At 33.9% G+C, this 11,216-nt stretch overlaps 2 protein-coding genes and 1 long non-coding RNA gene across 4 annotated transcripts in view; 2 read left to right on the top strand and 1 right to left on the bottom strand.

Annotated features, from left to right (window-relative positions):
• Nucleotides 1-436: 436 nt before the first annotated feature.
• LOC141445878 (uncharacterized) lies at nt 437-1,441 on the top strand. The gene is made up of 2 exons (XM_074112029.1): nt 437-473; nt 946-1,441. Exon 2 carries the CDS (start codon nt 947-949, stop codon nt 1,361-1,363), a length of 417 nt encoding a protein of 138 aa, XP_073968130.1. The 5' UTR covers nt 437-473; nt 946; the 3' UTR covers nt 1,364-1,441.
• Nucleotides 1,442-1,955: 514 nt separating this feature from the next.
• LOC139993873 (uncharacterized) lies at nt 1,956-5,423 on the bottom strand. Its single transcript, XR_011801479.2, has 4 exons — nt 5,074-5,423; nt 4,768-4,909; nt 3,205-4,248; nt 1,956-2,532 (listed from the first exon to the last, which is right to left on the bottom strand). It is a non-coding gene; the product is annotated as an uncharacterized lncRNA (long non-coding RNA).
• Nucleotides 5,424-5,526: 103 nt separating this feature from the next.
• The window catches only part of LOC139993871 (uncharacterized), a 35,556-nt gene continuing 29,866 nt past the window's right edge, over nt 5,527-11,216 (top strand). For both annotated transcript variants that reach the window (XM_072016000.1, XM_072016001.1), the window contains exon 1: nt 5,527-6,382. In XM_072016000.1, the coding sequence (XP_071872101.1) occupies nt 6,313-6,382 (70 nt within the window). In that variant the 5' untranslated portion in view covers nt 5,527-6,312. The remainder of the gene's footprint in view (nt 6,383-11,216) is intronic.

Here is an 11,216-nt window from a genome sequence, read left to right as displayed (position 1 = left end):
ATAACGAAATGTTCAATACAATGCAAAAATACATATTTAATCCAGAACCAAATAAAAAGACAGTTTTAATAACATGGAATAATTGATTATTGAAATTTAAAACTGTTTTTCATGTTCTTTCTCTGTGATTTTCTTACACGAGAAAGCTATTTCTATAAAAATTCTATCTAACAATATCTAAACAGAAACGATACGGGGACAATTTATGTGCGGTACTGCTTTCTATGGAAAGCTTTCTATTGGAAAGGTTTTCTCAAATGATTACTAAATTTTTATTCTTTTCACTGAATTCATAATGATGTCGCTTCAACGTTTCGTCGAATGAGATTTCTAATGAGGCTTTTGACGGTTTTCACGCTGTATACTGATAATTTACAAGTGTCCCGTGACGGAACTTTAAGTAAGGGAAGATCTTCTGACACTTATAAGGATGTACACTGCGGCATCCCTTTTAGACGGAAGTCAGAATTCAAGTGAGTACCTAATTATCGATTTAGATATTCTGTTCTTTTAAAAACATATATATAATTTTTCTGAAGAGAAATAATAATTCTCCAAATATTAATTACGTATTTGTAATTCGCCGTAGAAGTACTAACATTAACTCGTATCTTATTCATACATACACACATACATAACACACACCCTAATTCACTATTATATGTCTTTTCTATATATACATTTATATTCAATTATTAATTAACAATATATATTTAACCATTTAAGAGCTCATTAAAACAATCAAATATGGTAAAAAGCTCCATATTTTTTAATGAAAAAATTACTGTATTAAATTGCTTGTAATTATTATAAATAATATAAAAATACTCTTTACCTATAGTATAATTTTTTCTTATCTCTTTTCATTTATACATTTTATTGCAGTAAATAAGACATTTGCATAAATATCCATAGTCTATTGATGAACATACAATAACGTTTCAGGATGTTTAGATTGATCGTGATATTTTGTCTCATCGTTCACGTTTGCGCAACGAAACCTCATGGAAAAGGCTACAGACCACTTTGCAGATACTGGTGTAGGACGATCGATCATCAATATTATTGCTGTCCAAGCGGAAAAGCTGAGAGTTGGGCGGAATATGTTTGGCATTCTTTCCTGCACCCATGGCTGTTAATGATTACCGTTGAATCTGCACCAATCGACACGTTTTGGCCAGAAAATGTCCATGAGGAAGAAACGGGAAAACATTGCCCGCCGTTGAGAACCCATTGTCCACGAACTTATGATTGGTACTCACTGCCACCAACTTCTTGCCACGGCGACAAAGATTGCGACAAATGGGAGAAATGCTGCTACGACGTTTGTCTCGAACACAAAACCTGCAAACATGCAGAATAATAAATAAATCGTTCTTTTAATTGATAGTATTTCAATTATTTGTCAAATATGATTGTTATAAATTGTATATCTCTTATAATTAGCCCAATATTACTTCTTATATGATGCTTATAAAAAACATCTTTCTTTATGGTATTAAAATAACTACCTACTATTGCAGTATAAACTATAATTAATTCAGTATTGCCTTCCTTTCTAAATGAAATTGATTGACAAAAAAGTATGTAATTGATTTCCGCGTATCATAAAAGTAAAAATCACGTGCGTTAATATGCTGTAGCATGCAATGTTCCCAAACATTTTTCATTTAATTATCGTGAGAGCAGGTCTAATTAAAATGCTTCGGCTGCGATTAAGGTTACTTTACGTCGGAGCTATCAATTCGACAGTAACTTCTCAATTAACGTGGGCGACGAGATACTTAATAAACAGTTATGTTGCGGTGCGCTCTTTACCGTGACCTGGTCCCATTAAATTGTAATTGTTGCATATCACGTTTCATATTAGCTTAATTAAGCCGCCGTTTATCCAAATTTTTTGGGAAAATTTTGCGACTTTAGTCATGTCTAAATTGGTCTTATTGCCTGTAAAATTCAAAATACAAGTTGAATAGTTACAAGTATGTTAAAAAATGTTATGTATATATAAATTTTATTGTTTTATATCTAAAAGTTTACACATAAATCTGACAAAGATCTCCATAGAAAGATCCGTGAATATGTATTTAGTCGAAGACTCAGGTAGACTCAAGCATCGATTTTCCCTAAAGCTCCTGCTACGACCACCTACTTTCTATTTTTTCCACGTACTTTGGAACAACCTGTATTCAGATTAAATCGCTCGGTTGTTGGAATATCGAGGAGTTACGATCGAAAGTTGCAAAGGCAGAAGAAAATTGCATGTTTTTCACCGTGAACGTTGTATGAGAGAAAATCATCTTCATAAATATATCAGATCATAAATCGTTGTGTTAGTAAACTACGTTGAACAATCCTTCACGAAGTTCTTGTTCGTTCAATATTCAGTAGCTTTGTCACCTTTTGACTGTCAGCTGCGAATTTTAAATGGGAGGCCTTCGTTCACAGCTTGTACAGACAAGTTGTAATCTGTTATTATGACTGTCATATGCATCACAAATGCTCTTTCTTCGAGGTATCGATGCTCACTACCTATGGAAATCGATGATTGTTAATTCACGTTACTCTTACTTTCAATATAGAAAATTTAGTATATAAAAATTGTTATATCTATGATTATGAATTGTTATATCTATGATGAATTTTGTAAATTCGAAAATTCCAAATCTAGGTCTTCAGATGTCGATTTTGTGCTCAATGGTGTGGTCGTTTCTAGAGGATTGTATAGTGACCGTGTTCAAAAGATAGTGATCTTTTGAAAGTGAAATCTTGAAAAGCGATCGTATCTAAACAGTCTATATAAAGATGCAGTTCTTCTTTTTTCCAACTAAAAATACTTCAATAATTTTACAAAGCGAATTTAAAAAAAGATAGAAAAGTACCTGTTCTCTTTATTTATTAAATAAAGATTCATTATTCTTTGTTTTATTTTTCTGGTCTTTCTTGTACAATTATGTTAATATTAATATTTTACAAGTCACGAATAATAAGTTCTTTGTATAACAATAAATTTTGAAAATTATTGTGCAAGAGAGCCCTATTATTTATTACCAAAAGAATGAAAAAATAAGGCCTCTGTTAATTCAACAGTATCTATGTCTATAGATTTAACGAAAAAAAGTTGATTATTTAGGACAGTCAGGCAAAAGCTATGTGGGAAAAGTAACAGTATCACGGCATTATCAGTGCCAAGGAAAATCTCACTTGTCGGTTGGTGAAATGACAAAGCCGACAGCAGTCTAATTTATCCTGGCGTAAGTTGGTTTGCACATGGTTGTGTAAATATTTCCGTAACGGTGAAAGAAACACGCGTTCTTCCTTCCTTCCACCAACACCTCTATAATGGTGGAAAGACCTTGATAAGGGTTTCATCGGTCGGTCGAACAGACCTTTTTATAAATTCTACAGCTGTTGTGCGTTCACGGTACCTACGCAGAGCGCGGCAAAAGGATAAAGCAGAGAATAGAGGCGAGATCGGAATGGGAATGGAATCTGGTCGATGGTGCGCATGCGTCGACCCCGTTCATTCACTCCTCCGAATCATTCATAAATCGCGGAGTTCTACGCTTCTGTTCCCAACGGCTAATGATAAAACGGTGTATTGTGAACGAGTTATGCGGAATGCCGCGAAATTACATCACTACTTTGTTGCTTTCTGATTACATGAAAAAGTCAACTCGGTGCTTGTCACTGGCTGCGGATAATGCTCAATTCCTTCAGAACTGAAATAAGAAAGATAAAAGTTAATTTCTATGGTTTAGTTGAATTACTTATAGACAGTATATAGGCCAATGTACATCTAATAAATTCTTAAACGATAATAAGTTGTTCAATTTAATAAGTACATGGTGTTTAACTTAAGACAAAGTTAAATTAAACAATCAAAGTGCAGCAATTTTCTATGGGAATCAGTTCATTATCTATTATTAAGGTTTCAAATTTATCTAACGATCGCTGTACGATCATGATAGCGAAAAATGGTGCAAACAACTACGAACCCCTGAACCCATTAAAGAAAAGTCAGGTTGTCTTTATTTTGCGGCGTAATCACGATGAGACGTCGCCTTCGATTCAGATATAATTGACGTGTCGACCGCACACGCGCTCAGCTAGATACAGTGGGGATAAAGGAAGTGAGGATATACCAGATTCGAGGCCGGTGGAAAGTAGGAACGGAATCAAGCTGGTCGCGCATGTGCAAATGTCTTGCACAAAACAGTTATCCAGGCGAGATCACGCTTTCGAAATCTATAAAAGAAAAAATTTTAAATTAGTGTTTAACAGAAAGTTCAACAGTGTTTATTGAGACTTATTTCAAAATGGTGTTCAAAATATGACTCAAAATAATTATTAAAATTATGTGCACATAACATAAATAAATTGCACAAAAAAATAATTCAAAATATCAAATCAGAATTAAAAGGAAGCAATATGAAATTTAAAATAATGACCATTAGGATGTATTTGCACTTAGGTAAGGGTGTAAGAATATGTAGAATGCACATGCATATATGCAAAGATATATATATATGTAAAATACTTAAAGTAAAGTTGTGTGCATAAAAGTAAGAAATTGCGTAAGCTAATGATTGAAATCTTCAATACACAGAAATTAATGCTCCCAATAGAACTTAAAAATGTTTAAAATGATGCTGGAAATAATTAAAGAACTATCTTTGAATCAAAATACTTATTTATTGTAATTAAAAAAACATATAATTACTTACATCACAGTAAATTTTTTCACTACAATTAAATATGAAATACCTTTACAAAAGAATCTTCTAGTTGCGAAGATCGATAACCTCAAAATAACGTTCACGCATTTGTAGCATTCCTTAACTCTGGAATCCTTATTGTAGGTGTGAGCTTAATATGATGCAATATGATGAGTTCCATTAATTTCTTTCTAAAAATCGAAAAGTAAATATTATAATTACTAGAATAGTTAAGATCACCAATTCAATAATTTCAGTAATTTTTCACAGAAATAATATAAAAATCCATTGAAAGGTTTCAGTAATATTGCGTAAAATATATGTATAAAATTACATTATATATTTCCTTGTATACCTTTCATTTTCACTCCTTTTACATAAACTTTACGTCCTAATCGTTGGTGCTTCCAATATTAAACAATTTTAATTATCAATTCTTCAATTTTATAATAGGCAGCAATTGCTCACACGTTTCTTTCAAAGCTTATTCTTACTTTAAGACATCTTTTAATCCCGAAAAAATAACCTGCAAAAAAAGATCCAGTTTCATCTCGAACGCGAGATTATAAATTAAAGAAGCTTGAAATTAGATCGGAGCCATTCCTAATCGAATGTTGCACACCGGTACCGCGGTGGTGTATTTATAACAGGGGGAAGATGGTGCGCGTAGCCGAGAAGTGGCGGTGGTGGGGATAACTAAATTCACGCGGAGCGAGAAGGAAGGGGGGATACGGCGCACGCACACCTATGTAGCCACGGAATTCGGAAGAGCGGCAACTTCAGTGGCATTCGTTTGCGAACCGCGGCACGGTGCGGGTCGCGGTTATTTCCTGGCTCGTTTTCTTCATCTTCAATTTCAACCCCTCGATTCGACTCGCTGTCTTAGTCTTTGACACAGCTCAAAATCAAGTGACTCTTAACGTACAGTCATTCACTATTATCTAACAAAATAGAGATCAAATATTCAACGAATAAAATCGCGAACAGAGGAAGGAAAAAGTAAACTGACAAAATTTCCCAAAATTTTCACTTCTCGTGCCTACATTGCCAATTGTGAGCGAGAATTATTATCTATTGAATAGTATTGTAAAAGTAAACACAAGCTTGTAAGAAGGAACAAAGTATCAAACGGTATTTCATCGCGTTCCTCCTGAGCAAAACTCGTGGAAAGTGCTGTACGCTCCGGTTCACGGTGCACTATTCAGAGGGACGGAACAAGAGAGAGGGAATAAGGGAGGAAGAAAGAGAGAAGTCACGTTTGCTGAAGAAAGGCGTGCTCACGACCGAGCTTTTACGGTCTCGTCTCTTCATTGACGTATCCTGATTTTGACTTTCGACGAATATACATTGTATTTATATATTTTCTTTTTTCCCTCCTCTTTTATTTTATGAATGAGATGTATTATTTTATAAATTAATAATTGAAAAGAAGGTTATTTGCACAACATTAGTTATACGATAGTTCAATGAATGTTGCGCGGATGATTTTGCTTGATCGTTAATCGATGAGTCGCGATTAATATTGGCGGATCTCGAGGATCGAAAGTGAGTGAGTTCAAGTGGTGTAGAAATAGACTGAAGTTTAAGGAAACAGATGAATATGAGGCTCATTGTCAGAGGAACGCTTGTGTTGTTGGTCATTGCCAATGCAGTCTACAGTCAAAGTGAGTACATATTTGCACGTTGTTTTATTTTTTTATAGTGAATACTTTGATTGATCTTTATTGACAATACATGAATGTTATAAAAAAAAAAGATAATTATAAGGCATCTAGTGAGGTATCTTTTAAAATATGTATTCTCTACAGCTAATTTTTAATTAATATAACTACAATTATAATGTGAAATATAACGAAAAATAATATTAAACATTTAAAAAATGGTGACATTCGAAATATTTAGTTGGTAACTCTTTTTTACCTAGGTTCCATTTGTTTAGCTATATATATCCATTTTTTTAGCCATGAAAATGTGAATTTACATAAATATCCATAGTCTAATTATTATTCAAAATGCAAGAAATCAATTTTTTAATCATATTATAAAAATAGGAATAGAAATAAAACTTTTCCTTATACAATTACAGTTAAATTAAGGACTAAGCATTTCCCTGTTTACATTTCGTCACTGTATAACTCTGAATGGTTTCGATTAGCTTTTTATTCGATGTAAACACGCAAATGATCCGTCCACGATCCTATCCGTACCGGGCTACTTTTCTATCTCAATTTCGCGGTACAATCGCCTTTCTGATCATTGATCAAACAGATTTTATTCATAGCATAATGTCATCGTGCTCTGAAATAACTCAAGAGTGTTTTTCTAATGAGTCACGATTGTTCCCGAGTAATATTCGAAATAGGTATTCAATGATTATGAAACAGGTATCGAATGAGTGTTCGATATGGAAATGACAGCGTTCAAAAAATTTATATTTCTATGGGCACGTCTACAGGAATAGTATATTGGTTTCAAATCATAGGAATTATAACGAATATTCCATTTTGAATATTTTATCAATTTTTGTATGTTACGCGCAATCTGTACACTTTCGTATCTTCCAATTTGCCATAACTGCATAAATATCCGCAGTCTACTTATGAATTACGCGTTAAGTACACGGTAGTACATATTGCTCATCTCAATGGAATTCGAGTTGTATGACTCAGGTGTACTGACCTGAACTATCATCATTTTTTGCCTTAGTCATTCTCAAGGTCAGCCCACCTCCGCGAATTTTTATTTTAAATTACAATCCGTTGACATTGTTACCATATTCCATGTTTCACAGTCTTTACCAGTTTATTCCTTTTACTTTAACTCTTGGGAATATTTCTTAATTTTCTTAAAGCATCAGACTGTAATAAAATACTGTATCAAAACGATCGATCAAGATTCAAACCGCTGACGAAACTATAAGGATGAATATGTGGGAAACTCATCAACGGGAAATCTTATCTTAAAAGCTCTTTACGTTTTCCTTGGAATTGCATATCCGACGTTATCCTTTTCAAGCAATTACGTATATTTTGCATTACATTCTCTATACTGTAGCGTTGCTTGATTCCTTCTTAGAAAACGTTTTGAAAGTTTATTATTTTTATACAAAATTTCTTTTCGCTTCAAACTATTACAATTTACCTTAAACAGCCATTAATTAAGATCTCTTTAGAGATATTCCAATGATATCATTAAAAATGTTTCTTTATGAGATATAACATTTCAAGTTTGTAGGTTGGAAGTTTTCCAGCGGATCATCCCCTAAGACGTAAGATTCGTTTTTAAATACAGATTTATGGTTGTGATATTATCGAGGTACATTTCTTAAGCAGAATAGTTTACTGTCTATTACTGCAAGAATAATTGAATATCGAATTTCAATTCTGAAGTGCTATAACAATTATGTTTCTTCGTTCACAGCACAATTTTACTTATACACTCCGGTATTTACAGAATATCATAAATATAAGAAATGAATTTAAAAATCTAGTCTGAAAGATTCTCTTTTTACAAAAATGTTTCCTAATATTTCGAAATTCCTTTTCTTTCACTTACAGCGCAACTTTATCTTGTAGTAATCAGCATTCCGCGCAGTTCGCAAGAAATTCAATTCACGTCTAATTTTCACTCAAAATCTCCAAGGCAATACCATCGTCGATCAATTCATCGATCTTTCATCGAGCATAGAAACGTGTATTTCACGGGGTATGATGGAGACTATGATGGAGAGTTTCTGCCAGTAGTGTAATTACCACCTTGCTCAAGATCGCGTTTTCTTGTTGCTCATTTCGTTTTTCACCGTGGTTCGCACAAGCCATCATCGACTTCCACCAAAAGAACAAATCGCTTGCTAGCCGACATGCTCCATCTTTCCGCGGTACGCTTGGAAATTAGAGGAGAGCGAAACGAGCCGCGTTGCGGTCGCTCTTCGAATAAGAAACATTTTTTCCTACCAGCCTAATGGTCCTCCGACGGTCCCTTTTTTTATCCTGTTTCACCAAGGTGTAAATGGACCGACGCAGAAAAGTTCGAATCTTTTCTTATTTCTCGGGCGAATCCAATTGAAAATAGATAATATATTGGCCAAATATAATAAAATTTCGGAGACCTTGGTATCTTGGTTAAAATAGAGAGATACGGTTGCTTTGGTAAATGATTTCTTTTGACAGAGAGATTTTTGGAATTTTTTAATAGGCGTAATTATTTGTTCTTGCAGGGATCGAAAGAAGATCAGATTGTAGTCGATAATATACAGAAATGTAAAGAAGGTAAAAGGATTATTTGATATCTCGAGGAGAATAATACTACGTAGGAAACCACTTGGAAGGAAAATTTGACGCGATCGTTTATTTATTATTCTTCACTTTAGCGTGGTTAACTCTTTTCCGTTGTGTTTCCTAATGGATGTACGCCCGCGCACACGAGCTTTGTTCCGTACTGAAAGAGAAAATACATCAAGAGTTATATATCGCGGTGATTTCGATAGCAGCGCTGTCGCCAAAGCGATGATTGATGATTTCTCCCTGAGACGCACAGGTAAACAGGATCGTTCGAAGACGATGGGAACTATGTTCTTCTTCCCCGGTGTTACGATGCATTCGTGATTAATGGCCGTGATATTTAATCTAATCCGGTGTAAACAGGTGCCGCAAAAAAGTGTTTAATCCTTCGTTCAACGGTTCAAGTTGAAGAACTGTAATTAAGATTTTATACTTATTATTTTACTATATTTGTACGATTACTTTTGTTGACAGACAAATTGTCTTTCATACGAAAAGTTTTGCGATCTGAATTTTATACTTCTCTTTTAAAAAAGAAAACTTCTTGTCGTATTAAAATTTCTTTTAAAGAAGCAATCTAATAAATCTCATAAAAAAATAATCCTCTGAATCGTAAACGAATCACGGTCGTTTCCGGAAACCATTCGCCTCAATAACGCGTGATTATGCTCGGCTCTCTTCATTCATCTGAATTGTGGCGAAAGTGGCATCAACGATAACGATCGACCTGTTGTTTCAAGGGTAGCACGCCTCAAAGGGCAGATGCACCATGAACCTGTTTTTGAAACGATTACTCTACATACAGTGGTTACAGAAAGTATTTGAACATCATTGTATTTATTATAGACATTTGCATAATAATTGTTCAAGTCCAAATATATTTAATTCCGTACCATTTAGTAGAATTTTCATATAGTTACAAAACTTTGGTATTATGAAAGTGAAATGTAGGACTTGATATATTCTTGTATGTTTATTCACAAAATATATTTGGAACTTCATCTATATTTTCCACCTATTTATTTGTATAAAGTTTTCTAAATATTTTCCGAAACAGCTTGCTCGTTCGTATTTTCAATTTATTTGTTTTCACAAAATTCCACTAACGCCATTTGTTTCTTCATATTTTTCAGTTTATTTGTTCGTATAAAATTACTAAGACTCTTTCCCAGATAATTTATTCTCCTAAAATAAAGAATTTTCTAAAATAATTATTCGTTTCAATAAAATTCAAGGCAATGATTTTCTGTAAATACTGATGTAAATTCTAAGAAGCAGACGACGAAAGGAACAATAGGGGTTGTAACTTTTGTAGCATACTGTACCAATCAATTCATCGCGTCGATTGCGCTCGTGCGCACGTGGGCCGACGTTTTATAAAACACAGTTGGCTAGGGCTCGAAAACTGTGTACAAGCCTCTCGTAATTCATAAGAAATGTTAAATTTAGGAACATCGTGGGAGGCCGGATTATGGTCCCCCTTTGAATATCACATCCTAAGTATTCTTTCTTGAAGGGCCCCAGATCGTATCGCGAATCTTTCTCAGACAGATGGCTCTTGAAATCCTCTAAAGCATATGTCCTGCAGGATACGGGAGGTCCCCCTTCTCTATATTAATTCATAATACTTTATAATAAAAGGTTAGGCACCGGAAAAGGTATGTGCATTTTTAGAATAAAATTCAAATGTTCTGATCTTCTTTAACTTTAATTTTGTGGAAACAAATAACTTGAAAATACGAACAAGTAAGCTGTTTCGGAAAATATTTAGAAAACTTTATACAAATAAATAGGCGGAAAATATAGATGAAGTTCCGAGTATATTTTGAGAATAAATGAAATTTTATTCGACGTAGAAATCGTCATTTAATTCTGTTCGCCTGAACATCTTTTTCGCGAGTTTGAAGTGGTTTGAATCCAAGTTCTCATTTTCGATGACAGATGAACGTTCTGAACGCGACTCGTCATCTAACGATTCATTTCCTTCTTTAAACCGTCCAAACCATTTTTACGCTATTTTTTTTTGCCAACAGCATCTTCTTCATGTACACAAATGCGTCTTACCTCATTTACTGTTGTATTTCCAAGTTCAAACTGGTATAGTAGGAAAGCATAAATTTTTAACTTGCCGCTATCCATGTTTATTGTTGTGTGAAGTTTAAACAACGAAATGTCAAAACAATTGAAAACAGTGAAGCATGTATACCAACTACAAAGA

This window comes from Bombus fervidus, chromosome 13 (assembly GCF_041682495.2).
Source record: "Bombus fervidus isolate BK054 chromosome 13, iyBomFerv1, whole genome shotgun sequence".
Lineage (NCBI taxonomy): Eukaryota > Metazoa > Arthropoda > Insecta > Hymenoptera > Apidae > Bombus > Bombus fervidus.
Note: the sequence above shows the minus strand (reverse complement) of the source record. Positions and strands in the feature narration are given on the sequence as shown.

Bases quoted from the DNA above. Each gene is read 5' to 3' on its own strand.
- LOC141445878 (XM_074112029.1), top strand. From the start codon at position 947: ATGTTTAGATTGATCGTGATATTTTGTCTCATCGTTCACGTTTGCGCA.